Source organism: Pyxicephalus adspersus, chromosome 2 (genome assembly GCF_032062135.1).
Source record: "Pyxicephalus adspersus chromosome 2, UCB_Pads_2.0, whole genome shotgun sequence".
Taxonomy (NCBI): domain Eukaryota; kingdom Metazoa; phylum Chordata; class Amphibia; order Anura; family Pyxicephalidae; genus Pyxicephalus; species Pyxicephalus adspersus.
The window spans coordinates 93,260,062-93,279,934 of record NC_092859.1 but is presented as its reverse complement, the minus strand read 5'-3'; the positions used below and the strand labels follow the sequence as shown (position 1 = coordinate 93,279,934).

At 35.4% G+C, this 19,873-nt stretch overlaps 1 protein-coding gene across 1 annotated transcript in view; it reads left to right on the top strand.

The window, feature by feature from the left end:
* DOCK4 (dedicator of cytokinesis 4) overlaps nt 1-19,873 on the top strand; it is a 172,331-nt gene that overhangs the window by 83,471 nt on the left and 68,987 nt on the right. Inside the window, exons 9-15 of the mRNA XM_072399031.1 lie at nt 161-221; nt 1,326-1,458; nt 2,435-2,523; nt 8,128-8,253; nt 9,709-9,833; nt 12,926-13,088; nt 16,724-16,830. Coding sequence (XP_072255132.1) covers nt 161-221; nt 1,326-1,458; nt 2,435-2,523; nt 8,128-8,253; nt 9,709-9,833; nt 12,926-13,088; nt 16,724-16,830 — 804 coding nt within the window. The remainder of the gene's footprint in view (nt 1-160; nt 222-1,325; nt 1,459-2,434; nt 2,524-8,127; nt 8,254-9,708; nt 9,834-12,925; nt 13,089-16,723; nt 16,831-19,873) is intronic.

Below are 19,873 nucleotides of genomic sequence, written 5' to 3'. Positions count from 1 at the left end.
TGTGCCAGGTAATATAAGTCAGTTGTTTGTTACCAGTAAGAAGTAAAGTAAGAAGTACAGTGTTCTAACGAACTGTTCTAACTGTGTGTTATATTGTATTATAGATGTACAAATGATTGCTCAAATTAGGTTTTTTAATGAAGGAAAACTTTTTTTTCAGGACTTGAGTTCAAGTGACCTTCGGAAAGACATTTTCATCACTGTACACATCATCAGAATTGGTAATTGTCGCATTTGTGTTTCAAAAAATGCCTATGATTAGGTTTTAAATGATTAGGTTTTCTATCTTTCCCGATGTTTAAACTTTTTTTTTTTTTTTTAAACACTATCTTTATTACAAGTGCCTTTTCTTGGTTTTGCAGGTTTTACCTGACTGCTTTGGTTTGCACACTTTGTCCATTTTGTGCTGGTCATCTTTGCAGTTTCTAGAAAAATGCAGGAACCAGTTACATTCAAAACATTTTTTTCTTCTTATATCTCTCCTACTGTTTTTTTCTGCCACATATCTCTGTTAGTCTTCACTTAATATGTAATCGTTCAATATCTTTTAAAGTGATTTACTTTTGCTTGCAGTCTTAGGCTGCTGATTTTTATGTCCTTTTTTTTTTTGAGGACCTTTTTACCTCTGCAATAGACAGACCAAGCTTCTAGCCCTAGATATGATGCTTCTCAGATTGAGGGAATCTGACCTCTGGATTTTATTACACTTAGCTGGGTGCTGCAAAGTTCACTTCCAGTCCATTTATGATATTATAGATATTATAGAAGGATGATGCACACAGGAAAACACAATGGATTACTCTCCACATCGAGAGTTGGCAAAATCCTGCTGTGAAATTGCAATAAATATTTATTTTATCTTAAAAAATACGTGTTTAATAATTCAGTATTGCAACATGGTGCAGAATCTTACACGGCACTGCTAGCACATTCATTTTGTGCCTTATAGAATAAACACATACAGTTAAATTGTTGTGAATGGCCCAGATCATTCTTTGAATGGTTCATTTAGCAGCTTAAATAGGCATTCCTGACTAATTTGGTTAGTTGGATAGAGTTTTTAAATGTAATGCAATGTATTGCTAATGGGAGTGCTGTCTATGCTGGAAAGAAATTTGGAAAAAACAGAAGTTTGTACTCATGAACCTAAGGAAACAATTATTGAATTGTATACTCATTCATGCACAGTTCATTTAAAACCATTCTTTGAAGCTATACATTATTTTTAAAACTTCTTTTCTATGCTTTGTACAATTATTTTTACAATATATATTCATGCTATGTGGTCCAGTGTTTCATACAATTTTTGTTTATTCCTCTATAAGGCCGAATGGGCGCAGGTGAAAAGAAGAATCCCTCAAATGTGCAATATCGACGGCCTTTTGGTTGTGCGGCTCTCAGTATTGCTGACCTTCTTACTGGGGAATCAAAGGATGACCTCATTTTAAAAGTATATATGTACGTTCATGTGGTTCAGTTGCCTCAACCATATTAAAACATGAATAAAATGAGACATGCTATGTAGTGGTTCTGGAAAAGTGTGAAATTGACCGTTTGGTGCCTCGTAGCAAACATTAAGCCAGGAAATTTATGTAAAGCAGACTCATTTACAACTGTAATAATGCTTTCTGCAATAATAATAATGCATGTCCTAATGCAGTACTGTAATATATATGTTTTTGAAGCATCACCATGAAGTCAGTCATGGTCTGGTGCTGGCTACACTTGTTTGTACGAGAAGATGCTATCCAGGCACAGTGATTGCTTAACTAAGCTGTAATCTTAGTACATCTTGTCCAGAGAGAATTTCTCGACAAAAAAAATTCTGTTTCAATAAATTTTTATTGGTTTTCAACTTAATGATTAGACATGCAAGATAACAATCAAAATTAATAGTACTTGAACTATAAGCACGTGTGATTTCCAATTTCAAACAAATCTATGGGATCTATTTATAAAATAGGGAATCAGACATTTCCTCATTGCAATTTTCTGGGTCCTTTAATTTCAATGGCAGAAATTGATTCCCACCAGAGAATGTTTGAGGGCATGTCAGGTTCCCTGTTTTATAAATCGAGCTTAATTTTTTAATGACAGATTAGCTATTGTGTAATGAACCACAAGAGTCATAATAGACACAACAGCAGAGAAAACTATTAAATAAATAATTTCAAAAAGTGTGGTTCATTGCCCCCTTTTACAGCCTTGGGCCATGCTTTAATATATTTTAGACCTCTAGATAAAAAGTGTATAGAATATTGTTCATTTCCTTATATTAGAAGCAGAGAAGGTTACACAGAAAATAAATAATGATGCCTATCATTTTGCACTGGTGCAATGGTGCTAGTATTGAAAACAACTGGTTCTGCAATAACGACCAGCTCAGTATAAAGTCATAACTAATGTACACTGCAATGTTTTTTTATTTTTCTAGGTGCAACACTGAAAGTGATTGGTATCAAATCCATGAAAATATTATCAAGAAAATGAATGCCCGGTATAATCTCACAGGGTCAAATACAGGTAAGGGTAGAAAAACATTTATTACGGTATCTTTTTTTATACAACATTTTGTGTACATTTTGAATGTACATTTTAAAGTTGAATCTATACATAATGGCGTGACAGCAGTCTTGCCAAGGTAACTGAAGGGCTACAGTCATGTGGACACATTTGGTCACATGATCTTTACTGAAGGATAAGGCCTTAAAGAGCGATAAACATGTAAACTGGCAGACTAGTTGCCTTTAGTAGATGTCATGTGACACAGGGGAGATTACATATAGTAGCATATGTGGCCTGGTTTTTTAGCTCTTGGCTTTTCCGCGGCAATACAACTGGTCATATATTGTTACATATGTGAGCTCCCTTGCTTCCAAGCCCCATCCTACTATTTACTGGCATAAAAATAAAATCCCTACAAAGATTCCCTTTTATTCTCCTAAATCGTCGTGTGACATTTTGGTATCAAATCTTCTCTTTTCTTCTGGGCCGAGTGTCCACATCAATTCTTAGCCTGCGAGATTATTTTTTGAAGGGGTCCTAAAGATTGGGTGGAGCACTTAAAATAAGTTATCATGTACTGCATAAATGAGGCATTAGATTTTTGATTTCTTTGCACTCGTACTTGCATTTGATTTTTTTGAACTTCTGAAAAGGGAAAGATATCCACACACAGGACTAACCTTAGGTTTCACAATACCCTGTCTGTAATAAGAGTTGGTGCACAGGTCCAACCACTCTACTACACACTTTCTTTTAATGCAAAAACACTTTAAACATGGCAAGCTTTGTTTTTGTCTGTTTACCCAAATAATCAGAAGTGTACTGTACATATTTAGAGAGATGAGAGGCTTTGGGTACAACTGATAAGGTCTGACTTTCAGAATTATAAGCTTTTATGTATGTTATTGAATATTTTATACAGTAAAGAGCACAAAAGTTTTGTGTGTTTAATCAGTGTCAGGGTGAATACCAAGATAGCTGTGAAGGTTGGTTGTGTCCGATATTCCCTTGCCAAATATTTAGCTTGCATGCTTTGTACTTTTTAAACACAAGCACATACAATCTGTGCACCTTTATCTTATGATAAACTCAAATACAAGAGAAAAGAGTAGTAGTGGAGTCCTATCTATTTCTTCATCACTGTCAGACAATTGGAGATGTACAAGCTCTGTGTGATTACTGTGATTTTCTCTAGCTCTCTTGCCTCTTAGGGTAGGTTGTAAAGTGAGCATTTATGATCTAATATACTTGTTTTTATACTTGTTTTATTGCCAAGCTGCGTAGACATACAAAGGAAATAAATACTCAAGGTTATTGCGTACATGACTCTGCTGAGAGTTTGGAAAAGTTCAGAAGCTCGTCGTATTTATAGGTTGCCTGGATCTTTGTCAGGATCTATCTATCTATGCGCTTGGATGACTGCTGTACAGTCATTCTAACATCTATTTTATCCTGTATAGAAGAAATAAAGCAATCCAGAAGTTAGCAGTATTTATAGGATGCCTGGACAGGATCTATGTATCTATGTATGTGGCTGGCGGCTGTACAGTCGTACCAATATCCATTTCAACTCTGAATATCTGCTTACATGAATTTTGTTTTTTGGGTGTAGTCTGAAAAGCCATTAAAATGCAGACAGTTGCTTTTAACTTAAAGTCTTGTCCCTATGTGTTCATAACTGGGCTGAGTACAGCAGACTGCATGAACTGAGCTACATCTGGACCCACCCAAATGGACTCCTAAACCCAACACAATCAAGGCTCCTAGGCATGGCTTAAAATTGCATTTTGAGCAACCCTATCTCTCCTTTCTCCACTTCTCAAACCCATATTAAGCCACTTTAAATTTGCTGCAAGTCTGCAATCGCATGGCCCTTTACAGCATCTCTTATTCAAGATCAACTGCTGCAGTCCTAGCCCAATATCGACTGGTCTTGTTCCTACGCTTGTTTTGTAATGTCTACTACTGGAGACTATGTGGGACCCTTCCACTCCAGTGTTTTTAAGCTGGGCAGGAAGAAAATTTAGGCGAGTGGCAGCCAATGTATTGTGAACTAGCTCTTCAGAAACCACCCCAAAACAGCCGGGTGGTTACCAAAAAGTGCCAGGTGGTGCGCTCAGCTAAAAGTGGCTGGGAAAAACAAGAAGAGCCAGCACCCAATGTGGTTCAGGTAAGTATTTGGTCTATTTAGATGTTTTATTACCCAAGCTTATTTGAGTGGGGGGGGGGGTTAAAAAATAAAATAAAATTAATCTCTAACATAATATACATTGCACAGTATACAGCAATAAAGTTAACTATATCTCCTCAAATATCAGCTTAGCATTTGTGTACAAAACTAACAGCCAATATTCTTGGACCTTTGTTTTTTAAGGGGAAAAAAAACAAAGTGGAGAAAAACATGTGCAGCTGATTGGCTGCTATGGACAGCAGTTCCTTCTTTTTCTTTATTTTTGACCATATGTGAGTTGAGGCCCTGTTATCCACAGTAAAATAATAATTAAATATATTTTTAATAATAAAATAATGAATCCAATCCATTTTAAAATTCATCACCTCTATTTCTAGATATACAGCAATTAGAAAAAGAAAGTACCCCCTATTTAAATTCTAATACACATAAGTGTTCTGTATGAATTTATCAGCCTCCAACATCATTGCATAGGATGTTTGGCACATTTTATGCATCAATTCCTTAGGTTTATGCTTGCTTTAGATCTCAACACTGCATTTTGATCAGGTTTAGGTCTGGACTTTGACTGGTCCAATGCAGCACTGTGATTTTCAAATCATCACTGCTCCACCACTGTGCTTGAAATTTGTCTCATCCATAATGCACAGCAGCATGTTTGGTGAAGAACAAACAGAATATTAGCCCAGTTCCAGAAGGTTTGCTCAGATTCAACTTTGAAAACCTAAGCCATATTGCCATATTCTTTTTAGACAGAAAAGGCTTTCTCCTGGCTACCCTTTCAAACAAGTCATACATGTTCAGACTTTTTGTAATTGAACTGTCATAAATATTAACATTTAACATTCTATCCAAGTCTGTGATGTAGCTCTTATGTGTCTTGCAATTTCTCTGAGCATTGCAAAGTCTGACCTTAGGGTAAATTAATATTATTAGGTAGTCCACTCCTGGGACAGTTGGCAACTGTCTTTATTGTTTTCCACTTGTGAGTAATCTTTCTCACTGTAGAATATTTAACTTCAAATAATTTGGAAGTGTAACTTTAACCCTTTCCATACTGATAGGTAGCAAAATTGTTTCTCCAACATAATTTCTGATGTTTTTCTGCCTTGGCATTGTGTTAACACACACCTGAATTCCCCAGACCAGCAAACTGCCAAACCTTTTGCTTTTCTAGAGGGGGTCACACTTACTGATGATCTCTATAATAAGCACATTTGATTAGCACCTGAGTTTCACACAATGCTTTTGCATTTTGACCCGTCTTTGTTAATAAATAATGACATCATATAATTTAGAAAATGTTGCTACATATTCCAATTCACGCACTGCTAAACATTTTTTCCACATTGAATTACTGTTATTTGCTGCATTAGGAATGACAGTAATTTTATTTTTAATTTTGCTGTTTGTTTATTATGTATAACTTTTTCTTAATCAAAATGTTTCTGCAAGTTAAATATGGTATGTAAAGCATGTAAATGCATCTTGTAATGAACAATAAAACTTGATTGCCATTATTTTCTGGAAGTGCAAAACATTGTCAGTTCATAACAGCTAATTTATATAATCATATAATTAAAGTTGGGACAGAAACACTTTTTGTTTTTCAAATAAATTTAGTTTAGTGTTGTGGAGCTTTATTGGTGTCATGTTTACTTTCTTTGCTAATCATGTGCTGTTTGAAAATGCTATACAAGTTCGGATCTTAGTTTTGTGCAGTGTTTGCTTTCCTAAATGAAAAGGCTGGTAAAATATACATGTGCTAAAATATTTATCAATTATATATTTTTAAAACATAATTAAAAATTGTTTAGAACAAAAAGTATATTTATCACTTATTGTTATCAGGTGGCATGTTTTAAACAGAATTACTGCTTTTTACAAAACCACTACTGTTGTGAGATACAACTGACTGGTTGGGAGATTAGATTACACTAAATGATTCAAAGGAAAAAAGAACATCTGCCACCGTTTTTTATTTGTCTGAGGGTAATTTTTTGCACTGTCCTCACTCAACTTTTAAGCAGTGAAATTCGTCTTAAACTGCCCAGAAAATGATAAATAAATCTGTACTATTTTAGCCAATGGGTCTGTTCACATTTACTCGTTGACGTGATTGTTTTTTACTTAATTTACACACAGTGTCACATGACTGCACTGAAAATGTAAACTTTTAGTCACATCCTGCAATTGGCTACTTTAAAGTAAACTTTTCTTGGAAAGAAAAGTGCCTGAAGTTTCAATAGTGTAACCCAGTGTTTCTTGACCTTTTTAACGTGGGTGGAACCCCTTGAAATAACTTTCAGGTCTGCAGGGAACTCCTGCTATAATTACTTTACTACAGCTCACAGTACAATTATTGTGGTGGTTGGTGGAATGCCTCCTACCTATCTGGTAAGTGGGAAGAATGTCACCCTTACAGATGGCCAAAAATATCATTAGGGTCACTTAAACTGAGCTGACAGACTCAAATTGCACATTGCACAAGGATCCCTAGAAACCACTGGAGGAACCCCAGGGCTACACAGAACCCTGGTGTAATCTGTCTTAGTGAGTAATCTGTCTCAAGTTTCTATTTGACCTAATCTTTCTATCCCCAGGAATAAAGCAGTTCTTGTAGTTCTATGAATTGTAGCATCTTTTATTTTGCAAGGGAAGGCCCAGTACACAGGAAAACCAAATAAAAAAGTCATTTATTGATGTTCTGCTTGGGCACCCTCTCCATGTTCACGCTGATAAAATAATTGAAAAAATGTTATTATGGGGTTGGAAGTTATTCTCTTTATTTACAGAACACATTAAAAATGAATATTTTGAAGTGCATTACGCTAAAAGACAGAAAACTATAATTATCTTGGTATCAAAACTTTTTTCAACCAGGAAAATGTAGGTTACTTTTACTGAATTACAGAATGCTAATAAATAGAATCCTATTCAGGTTGTGTTGTGATCTCTATAACAGAAAAATAAAAGATGTACCAACAAGTAGGCCTGTTGGTTAAACAGCCTCATATTTAATCAACAGTTACTACAGGATGTTTTAATTTTCTATTTACAATACAAATTGCCTGCAACATCTGTTACTGACATTATTACAACTCTGCATTAAAAAACAAAACAAAAAGCATAAGGAAAAAAACCTGATAAATAATGTTAGTATTTGTTTCATGTACTATGTTAAAAGTTGCGTACATGGCAAGTACGGTTGGGTAATTAGCAGTGCTGTATTCCATGTTATGTTTTATTCACAACTTTGGAAGAGACAGGTTACTAGGTTGAACAACCTCTAAGAATCCAGGCAGAAAAAGCTACACATTACAAATTCTGACTGTTTGGAAAAATGTTACTGACTGAGGTATCACTGATGTAAATAGCCCTAAAATATTTTCAGAGTAACTTCTGAGCCTCTTTACACTTTTTGATTTCAGGCTTGGCAGTTTCCCTTCAGCTGCTTCATGGAGACATTGAACAAATTAGGAGAGATTACTCCTCTGTGTTCACCCGTGGGGTCTCAATAACAAGAAAGCTCGGTTTTTCAGATGTCATTATGCCTGGTGAGTTGGAGGAAAGAAAACCTAAGTTTCAGCTTTTTTTTTTTTTTACATCTAGCCATTACTTCTTTTATACTAGCGTGATTGTTTTTTTTATATTATTTTATTTATTTATGCATACCTAATACATACATTTTTTGTTGGAAAGGGTAAAGGTTTTATAAATGTTTCTGCTGCTTATTTTTTAATGACTTGATTCTCCGAATCAATATTGGGGCATACTAAAGGCAGCTTGTAGCTACTGCAACATGAAGTTTCAATTCTAGTTGCTATAAAGTTTAAATATGTGTTTGCTTGTGGATAGCTGAGCAGCTTGAACATCAACTAACATGAGATGAATAATATATATTGAGAATGTGATAAAAGTCACAGTTCTCAGCTGATATTTTATGTTTATTCCAAACACAGGTAGCTTTGAAATCCAACGGAAAATAAAATAATAATGTAATACAGGGATCATTGTTTGTTAAAATGAACTGTGACAATTTATACAATTTTAAATGCTTACTGACAGTTACTAAAAGCAAAATACAGCTGCTTGAATCTTGAAGTAAACTGTTCATGAGTAATATGTGGGCTGCCATTGCTAACTACTGCTTCTGAAAGAGCAAGTTGTGTGCTAGTCATATTAATGATTTTGCTACAATGAGTCATTGATTTAAAACAAGCATATACATGAAGAAAGTATGCCTTTCCCAGCTACCATTTATTATATGTTTTTTTCTGTCTCAGTAATTTAGAAATATCAGTCCCATAGGGAGCTAGGAAAGTTCACTAGCAGTGAGCATTTGCAGGTCATAATCTAGTAAAATGTGTACTTAAAGATGATAAATATTACAAATCATTGTTAGCAATCTATTCATGTAATAATTGCAATTTATACCAATATCCTGCTAATAAGCTTTATTACATCACTACTTAGTGCTAAGTATTATATAGACAAAGCTGTCTAGAAATGTTCTTTTTAGTAATAGCCATTGTCAAATAACTCACCTGTCAGAAACGCCAGTTATGGGCACAATTCCTCTCACTGATACCAACTGTAGGCTCAATTCCTACCCCCCAGAATAATAATGAGGCATAGAATCTCCTATTAGGATGTGTACATCTCTGTTTCTTCCATTAGCACCAAGGGTGGAGCATTATTGCTCCAACTGACCACAAGTACCAGTTCAGTTTTTACTGTTGCTCACATGAAATTTTGGGGGCTGTTTACTCTCACTGACTACTTCTGTGGCACATTCTACCCCTATGGGCCAAAGTCTGGTTCCCCTAAAGTCTGAAGGACAAATAATTGACTCTCAGTTTATTAGGTTTGTGTACCCTGTTCAACACAGCTCTATACAACATACTGCTCTATACAGAATAGTGTTCAGGTTTTTTGTGACAATAGCTAAAGTAGTATCAATGATATATTACAGAAAGTAAAAATTAAAATTGTCATTTTGTATTTCCCAGGTGAAATGAGGAATGACTTATATGTCACTATAGAAAAGGGGGAGTTTGAAAAAGGTGGTAAAAGTGTTGCAAGAAATGTACAAGTTACAATGTTGATTGTGAACATCGAAGGTCAAGTTTTAAAGGTATTTTTATAATAAATAATAGCATTTTACTCAATGATTTTGTATTTTAAAGGTTTTATAGAAAATTTTCAGAAATAAATTACAGCAGTTGTTTTGTACAAATATAAAGATATAACAGAACAAATATTGCACACATTTACAACTTAACACTGCCTACATACGATCACAACAAATACAGAAAAAAATTATCTTCAGCCGAATATGAATTAAAATAACAAAACCTCAATAAAACCGGAATGGCCTTTAAACAGTTATATATGAGGGCTGAGGAGATCAGCAATAAACCACAGTACCAAATTTAGCATAAAAAAGACATAACAAGAGAGGAATGGCATTACAACTATTTAAACAAAAATGAGATGTTAATTATATCAATGTCAAGTGTGCAGAAAATTTCCTCAAAATATAGTCAAACTACCAAAATTATGTAAAAAATAAAATTGAATACCTCACACAGGTACCACTTAAGGGAGGTGGTGGTGGGGGTGGGAGGGGGGGTGGGGGGCCAAGAACAGGGAACAGTGAAGAACTCAAAAGTAGGAATGGTTCTCACTGAAAAATTTATATTGAGTGTAGGTTATTCAGGGGTCCCAAGTTTTATAGAATTTATCCATGTTGTTTCGTAAGGTACAGGTAATTCATAATTTGTCATGATCCAGTTTAGTTTGTGTTTAGAAAAATCAAGTTAAATGGCCGAGGCTTTCCAATAGCAAGCAATCGTGATGCAAACTGCTAAGAAAATATATTTAACTAATCTGCAGTGAGGTTTTGGTACTGAGTCTGGTAGTTTAGAGAACAAAGCACTCTCTGCTTTTCTCGGAATGTTGATTTGTGTAGCAGACAACAGTTAAAAATGTAGAACCTTTGGACTTTAAAACAAGTCCACCAGGCATGAAACATGGTGCCCAGCCGTCCGCGGCCTCTGTAACACAGAGGAGAAATAGTAGGATTCAATTTATTAATCTGGGTGGACACCATATACAATCTGACCTTATAGTTAGCTTCAATAAGTGAAGAAATTTAAGACATAAAGGCAGCCATAGCTTGCCAATCCTGGACCTCCCACTCCTCTCTCAGATCTGCATCCCATAAACCACTGAAATTTTCCCCTTAGCATCAGTGGTGGAAAGGAGTGACTTCTCAAATGCTGTACTTTGGTAAGTGGGAGATAGGCCCTTAGGTTTAGAATTATACATTTTCTGATTTGGTAATAATGGAAGATTTCTGTTGGTGGGAGGGAAAATTTATCCTGCAAGTGGGAGCTACTAATGATATTTTTACTATCCAAAATATCGCCTATATGGAAAAATCCCTTATTGTGTTACCATACCTCATGCCCCTGTTCACATCCAGGGGTAAAATCTGGGTTTTGCGATAATGGAGTCAAAGGAGAGTGCTGGGAATAAAGAGCTTGATTTATGTTTGACCATCCCACACAGAAAGAGCATAGGAAAGGGAGGGACAAAGAATTGCATTTTACTCAAAACCTACATTAATGCTTCAATTGGAATAGTTGGGCAGGACAGAGCCTGTAAGTCAGTCCATTGGGGTATTGTGTGATTTTAAATGATTGATTAGGGGTATTTTTATTTTTACATGGTTAGCATATAAAACGCTTTTATTTTCATATGGTAATACAATCATTATTACTTTTTTTTAATTTAAATAATAAGTGTAATATTTTTTACTTATATTATTACTTATAATTGCAAGCTACACAGAAACACAAATTATTGAACAAAAATGGTTAACAGGAAGAAGTTAAATAGGACTATTAAACAAAGGGGGAAATTGATAACCATGTAACAATGAGTTCCTTTTTATTTGTAAACAATTATAAAAGTCTGTTAGCAGGCCTTGTTTATCCAGGATCTTTGCTGTCAAAGAGACAATTTTGTCTAGTATAGGGCCACCAAGATAAAAAAAGGCGCGGGTTTTATGGGATATTCCCATTCTACTTGGATGACGTTTTTTTGGGTGTACATTGTATTCTCAAGGTTCAAGGATGAAATAATATAGCTAATGCACATACTAGAAACAGTCAGGTGACCATCAGTCATGCATTACAGCATTGCACTTTGCTACCAGAATGCAGAAACCAGAGTATGGATATACCCATGTGTTATTTAGTTGTTGCCTAGACCTGAACAGTTGTGGTTTTAGTGACCAGTGAGCACTGTAGATGAAAAAGTATTGAGTTCAGTTTGACTCAGTTTTTAGGCATAAACTATTACATACTATTCCATGATATTGATATTTTCCTGATCGATGGGGAATATTGAACATTTTATCGCCTTCCACAACACAATATCCAACAAATAAAGCACTTTGAAATGAGAAAAGCCTTTCCTGATCAATGTCTGATCAACTTTTTGAGGGGTTAAAAGTGATCAAAAAAGACCAATTTTTTGGGTTTATATTGAACATCTCATTTTTTGAAAATGAAATATAAAGATTCCTATTTAAAAACAGTAGCTTGGTTTTGCTTTGTTTACGGACTTTTGTTTTAATTAGTCTGCAAAGTGGGTAATTTGTTCTTTATTTTGTTATAAATTGTTACATAAAATTAAAAATGTATCATCTGCATAATTTTTTCAATGCATTTTATCTTTTTGTTCATATGGCTTTATAAAGTTTTACTTTTTGTCTATCTGTATTTTGGATACCTGGCAATGACTGTGTTAGAAACGTTATACCACTCATATACTGTCCAATATAAGTGATTCAGGACATGTAAGCATTGTTTTTGTAGCTAGTAACAAATCTGATAGTGTCAGAAACACCTATTTTTAGTCAGGGAATTTAATTTGATTAATTTGGCAGTCTCTATGATCATTGAATGCTTGTTTACTTCTCACCACATAAAGGAATTTTTGAGCTGCTTTTTTACTAATAAGCTCTGGCAGAATTATTAGTATACATTTTGGATGGTAAGAGTAAATTTCTACTAATAAGGGATGAGCATGCATATGATTTTTTCTTCTGTAAAGTAGCTTCTTTGTAATCATACCATTGATGCATTTTTCCATGTTTTATGAAGCTCATATATTTGCCATGTTTTTTAACGCTTACTAATGCATTTTATTTTACAGGATTATATATCTTTTGGTTCAGGAGAACCCACTGCACATGAGTATCATTCATTTGTGTTATATCACAACAATAGTCCCAGGTGGTCTGAATTATTAAAGCTTCCAATTCCTGTGGATAAATTCAGAGGAGCACATATCCGATTTGAATTTCGTCATTGTTCTAGTAAGTCCAATGTATTTACTGTGATTCAATAATGAGCTGACACAGTCTTTTTCTGTGCTTTTGCATTATTACACAACTAGTTCTTTTTCAAATTTTGTAGTACTACAAAGCAAATTTATCAATTCATTGAAGTATTATGTCACTAATGTGGACCTAATAGCTCACAATATCCAATGGGAAACATCTACTTGATTTTCGAAGGCCTAAAGCTTTACTTTTTAAAAATGAAAACAATTACCTCTTAATGCAGTTATGGCATCATTAAAAATGTAAAGTAAATGTTAAGCAACTAAAGTAAGTTTGATATCACCTGCTTTAATCCCAGGTACAAAAACACTAAGACCAGGAGAAGGAAGTAGCCATCATTCTAATCCAGTCAGGTTTTACTACATGTGCTGACAAGGAACATGTTGGTAGATATGTCAGCTGGGTGACCCTCATTAGTTTGGGTTTCAATGTCAGAGAGATATGCGTTCGTTCAAGATATGCGGAACAGAAACAAGTCCACTCATCTGCGAGAACAAAATTGTGTCCCCAAAAAACCTCTCAAATTTACTCATGTTCCCCATTTTCTCAAATCTTAAATAAGGTTTGGGTGTCAAACTCTGTGACCAGTGAGCTGCGCAGTGACTACTACACCGGAAGTCCAGCTACTCCTTAAATGTAAGCCCCTCAAACATTCATTACTTTAAATTTCCTATCTTATCAGTGGAGATTAATAAAAATAATTTTCAACACTTATTTTTACACAAAAAGAATTTTCAGTCCAGAACTTAATTCTTCAAAATAATAACAATGTTTCCTTCTATTTAGTTAAAGATACATCTTTAAAAGTTAATGTTTCAAGCGCTGTTAAATCAATTTCAAAGGAGATGATGGGGAAACCCAGGGCTTGAAAGCTTGCTAATGCTTCTGACATTAAAATAACAATTTGGGTTTTTCCCATTATCGGACAATAATAATTTAAATGGATGTCCCCATCTGTAAAAATTTGTTTATTCTGTAGAATCTGTAGAAAGGGCTTGAGCTCTCTGCACCTCTGTATGGTTGCTGGGGCCAAATCAGCAAATATTTGACAATTATGCCCCTGTAATACAATTGGCTCCTTAGTGCATGCCGCTCGCTGAATTATATCTGTAATTATATCTTTGCAATCACATCTCTAGATGGACCATCTGGATTTGGTCTAGTAAGTGTGCACTCGGTCTAGTTAGGTCTAGTTAAGTCTTTCTAGTGGTATTTCAGGACAAATTTCTTGGAACAATGCTGTAACCGTAGCAGTCAACTATACCACAGATTCAGGCATACCACGTACGCGTACATTAGAACGCCTAGACTAATTTTCAAAATCCTCCATTTTATGGTGTAACATTTGTATTTCACTTTTATAATGTTCAATATCTTCTCCATGGCCCTCCAGCATTGTTGTAACATCATCAAAACGCCCTTCCATCTGTACAATACGAGAACCTTAAGTCCCACAATTACTTTGAGAAATGATCTGTTATCTTCTTGGCTATTGCATCCAGGGCTGCCTGCATTATATATTGAAACTTTTGCAATAAAACTTCAGAGTCCCTATCAAAACTCTTTTTAGAAGGAGAAGGTGTACCACTGACCCTGAAATCTGGCTCACTTGATCTTTCTCCCTCTCCTGTGTCACTGCGTACAGGTGGTGGGGGGTGGGGTGCACCATCTTAGCTGCATCCTGTGCTGGGGTTGTCTTTGCTGCACTTCTTGATTACTTGATCTTGCCTCGCATTGCAATGAGAGCAGAGCCAGCGCCACTGATACTTTGCCAGCCCATCCTCAGCAACAACTTTCTGCCCACTGATAGCCTGCCTGATAGCCGGATCCTCCCCGTGAGTCACAGAGCTGACGGAGCTGACCTAGCATTCAGCCATACGCCGGCGCTCCCGCATGCCACACCCCCGACCCTCATCAAGCTGTTTTGCTTAACTGCAGTAGAGAAATGTGAGCCCATTAACCTAACAGAGCTGCTAATACTTTGGCAGGTACAACAGTTCCCATCTGTGTTTTGCAAAATGAGTACATTTGTTTTTTGAGATTTGTAGAAATAAAATTAGAGCATATCTAAAGAATTATTGAGGTACCAGTCTGGTTTTTAAGAAAAACACCAACTTATTGTTAAATTAGTTATTTAAAAGTAGAAAGAAAATGGCCCAATTTCTGCTCTGATCTTAAGTCTATTTTCTAAAACTTAGGAAGCCATTCTGAAAAACATTACTTCATAAGCAACAGAGAAGCCAGTGATACTTCTGTAGGAGAGTTTACAAAATGAATTCACAATTTTACTGTTTCCTAGCATTCGACCACTTTAAAAAGAGAAGTAACAACCATGATATTCCATTATAATTGAAAAGAATGAGAATGTTTTTATTTTTGCAGATGTTATTTAGCAGGCAGTGTAGTTGCACTGAGATTTTTGGACAGTACATAGAATCTGGTGGATGGCTGTTTTTATAGAACTTAATGGGAACATTTTCCAAGTAGCTGCTTTCACTTTTCAGGCATTTTTAAACATTGAGAGGGCAAATTATATGTTTCGACTTTCTACGTAACTTGCCACTGTGACCTGATTGACCTTGGCACAGGTTTGCTTTATGTAGAAAGAATACTGGAATTTTGGAAGGCCTATTACTACCATCACATAACATTCACATACCGTCCAGTCTTCATATACAAGAATCTGATACAGCGCAAGTAACTAGGTGCAACTCCACTGTTTGTGCCAGTTCTGTTATCTCTTATTCTTGTGCTGTAGCAAGTACAGGTAGTCTTTGGGTGAAGGACATCTGACATATGTATGAACAACTCCTAGATTTGAATGGGGCTACCCTGCTCGTTCTGTGCAAGACAAAGGGTTGACGGGGGAAGGGGGGGCAGTTTGCATGACTTGCAGAAGAAATCTTTTGCTAAACACAGCTGAGGTTGTGGGTGATCTTAGGTGTGTGATCTCTTTCTGCAGCCTCTTGTAACTCTTCTTTAATGCCCAAGATAAACTTTGCATTTGTTTCTTTTTGCATATCAAAGTACAGCTTGCTCCAGAAGTTGTCTAAGCTCCATGAAGATTTTTTTTTGTTTGTGATTAACTCACAGTGAGGATTTTATTCAGTAACTGACACCAGGCTGCCTAATAATATGTTGAGACAAAACATCTGTCCTAATGGCATTTAATAAAATAATGTACCTGTTCCGACTTAAATACAAATTCAATTTAGGGACAAACCTACAGTCCCTATTTCTTATGTAAACTGGGGACTACCTATATTCAGTTTTCATTAAACTAGCAGTTTAAGCTTCTTTTTAGTAGTTGAAGAAGAGGTGAATTTGGCAAAGAAACAGGGAATTTAACCAAAAATAAATCCTAAAATGTGCAAACTTTGGTCTTCCATCTGGGATTTTCAGGATCTCAGGATTTTAGGATTTAATCTCACAAATGTCACTGCTAATTTTTCACATAATCCAGGTAGCATAGATATTGGGACAACCTGGCTTTGAATATAAGATTCAGTCTGAAAAAGCTATAGGCAGCAAGAGTAAGAGCATATAAAAAACAAGAAACTAAAATAATTTGGGTTAAGTGTTATAATTGATTTTTCTTTTGTTTACAGCGAAAGAGAAGGGTGAGAAAAAATTATTTGGCTTTTCCTTCATACCACTTATGCAAGAGGATGGACGGACTTTTCCAGATGGCACCCATGAGCTCATTGTTCATAAGGTAGTGGCACGCATGCTTTTTTTTTGCACATCACATTCATAAGTTGTGCTTAATGTCTGCAACATCTTCTTGGGGAAATAACATAAGCACAAATTGCTTTCCTAATCATAGTTTCTGCTAATGATTTGGCATGTCTTGGGGCGTAGAAATTTTGCGAAGTTTTTTATGGCATCTCGTGTCATTGTAAGTTAGGTATGCCACCCTAAATGATGTGCGGACATACTGGTCCAAGGGGTACACTAAAGCACTGGAAATAAAAAAACACTATTTTTTTTTTACTATTTTTAAAATTTGCTATTGAATAATCTTCTGTGATACAGATCACAGTATATCTGTGTCATTTGCAGTAGCATATGTTTTCAATATGGGAGTTCTCCTTTAATCTCAGTGGCAGGTCATCAGCTTCTACATTTAGCCTTAAAACTTAGTTCAAAGACAGCACTTAAAATATGTTGCAATTATAATTTAACAACTATTCCCTAAAATTGGATAGTTGGGTCATAGGGTTAGTTTAGTGTGCAGTATCTATCCATTTATCATTCAACCTGTCCTTAGGAATATTGGGGCCAATTTCATACTTGATGTGGATCAGGAAAAATCTGTTGTCACACAGACTTTTTTACACTCATGGGCAGGAAGGAGGTAGAAAGCAGGAGGCATTCTTCATGATATTCGAGAGGTATTCCTGGTTTGTAATATCCAAGTGGTGTTGTGGTGAGTGAGAAACTTTTAGATCTCTTCCTGCCACAATTAGGTCTTCTTCTATTTTCTCTTGACACCATGTGAATTAGATTTAACTGTGTTGGGAATAGGAAGAAAATATCCTTAGTAAAATGGAGTTAATATTTTCCTATGATTTTTTTGCTAATTTCAGTAATTTAAAATTGTGATAACTGGAATTACTAGGTGTTTAAATCTGTAAAGTTAATTGGCTTCATTCTGTAGAGAGGCATTTACACATTATTTATTCCAGGGGGGTATTCAATGGGCCAATTTGTTTGTGAAATATTTACTGTGCACAATATTTTTTTTTTTTGGAATATTGTAAATACTGACATGAAGTCAAACCAGAAACAATTCTCCCTCTGCAGGTATGACCTGATCCTCCCAGGCACTATCTCTCTACTTATTGGATCAGCTGAACAGGGAAATTAGCAAACCTGTCTGATTTGTTCGTGTTCTTACATTGATATACCTGTGGCAGCAGTCTTTCCTGTGCTACCACCTCTTTCTTCCCCTTTCCTTCTTTTAACTCAGCAGAGTGAAACTGACATGTTTGTGCAACACTCTGCTAGTTCCCATTAGATTGTGCACCCTGAGAGTACTCAGAACATTTATACACATCCAGATGGACTCCTGTCCTGAGCCTAATGATAGCCATAAAAAGCCAATGCAGCAGGACTGGGAAAATCCCATTACTGTAATGCCATTAGCATACAACGTTTATCCAGTTTGTTGGGATGTCATTGAGTGATCTTGTTGACCCATATCATAAGAGAAAGTTATCGAAGCATGTTCTGCTTTTGGCTGTTGTGAGAGGGGCACATTAAATAATTATGTAGGCAATAAAAGCAAAGGCCTGATGTCCCCATGTCCTTTTGTTCTTGGGCAAATATCTGTCTATCTGTCTCTAGTCCAATGTATGTATAAGCAGAAACTCATCCCATACATGTGTCTGAGCTTTCATCATTGGGCTTATCTCATAAGGGGAGCCTCTCTCCAACCTAAATTTGGTTAAGTTTTCAGAAGAAACATTTTTGTGTACAGGTCTTTAGTACCATAGGAGTGGCCATTAGTACTGTAGACTTGGTGTTTTACAACACTGTATGTACAGTAATGGAATCTAAAATGGGTGTTTAGTTAAAAAATATTTAAATGTATATATACTATTTAAAATCATTGCAGGCTGTTGTACAAGCGTTGTCCTGTGGTGTTATGGATGTATGCTAAGTATGATTTTAAGTTTTGGCAGAGATAGCTCTTTCCACTCAAATGAGTAAATGCTAAGAGAACAGACACATGACTGGGTTCTACATTGATTACAGAATTAAAACATTTTTACCAGTCCATGTATAAAGTGTTAGTAAGGGAATTGGAGCAGGTAGACATGTATCAACCTAACATTTCAATAAAAGCATTTGTGCACCTTTCCTTAAAATAAGAAATAATTGTAAATTATTTCAAACTATGATCTAAAACTTCTGCTAAGGCAACACAGCTGAATAAATCTGCATTTTTGATTAGGTTTCCTTTTTTTTTCTATTTTCTGTGACGCTGTATTTTTATCATGCATGTTAAATGGGCTTATTTATGTCAGTGATTTGATTTTTTAACAGTTTGTTTCTAGGTACTCACCTTGTTCCAGATCAATTTTCTCCAAAACAAACAGCTTTTTATTCAGCATGTCTTCCTAACTCGTTAAGGTAATTGTAGCCAAATTAGTGTACTTGCAACATCAACAGAGTTAGGTACTGTCCGTAAAACTTTTTTTATTTGAACAGTTGGACAAGCTTTCTTGGGTTCTATCCACAATTCTTCCTTGGACCCACAACAGTTTGTCTTGAGAATGTAACTATTAGTGCAAATAATAAAAGTATCATGGACAGTAATGACTCTTTACATGTTTCCAACTAGTGAAATCTTTAGGATGGGACAAGAACAGCAATATCTGTTCTTTCAGGGCGCTGTATAGTGAAATGCATATGACACGTGCATTCAATTTGCATGTTACTACACAGCAGCCTGGAAACACAACTGACTGCTACACATGAAAATGTGCATAATGAAAAGACATGCAGGATGAAGGGACCTTTGCTTTAGAGAAAACAAGCATATATAAAGAAAGTTAAAGAGTATTATACAGAGTATATTATCAAGTAAGGTAATTGTTCCTGAAGTTCATCTTTAAGCATTGTTGCTTATAGTGTTGTATGGCCTACAGAATATGTGCCATAGTGGTAAAAAGTATCTTTGAAACATAATGTCCTGTTAAAATGACAAAGTAAGTATTTAAATATACAACTGCTAATTTTAAATCATTTAC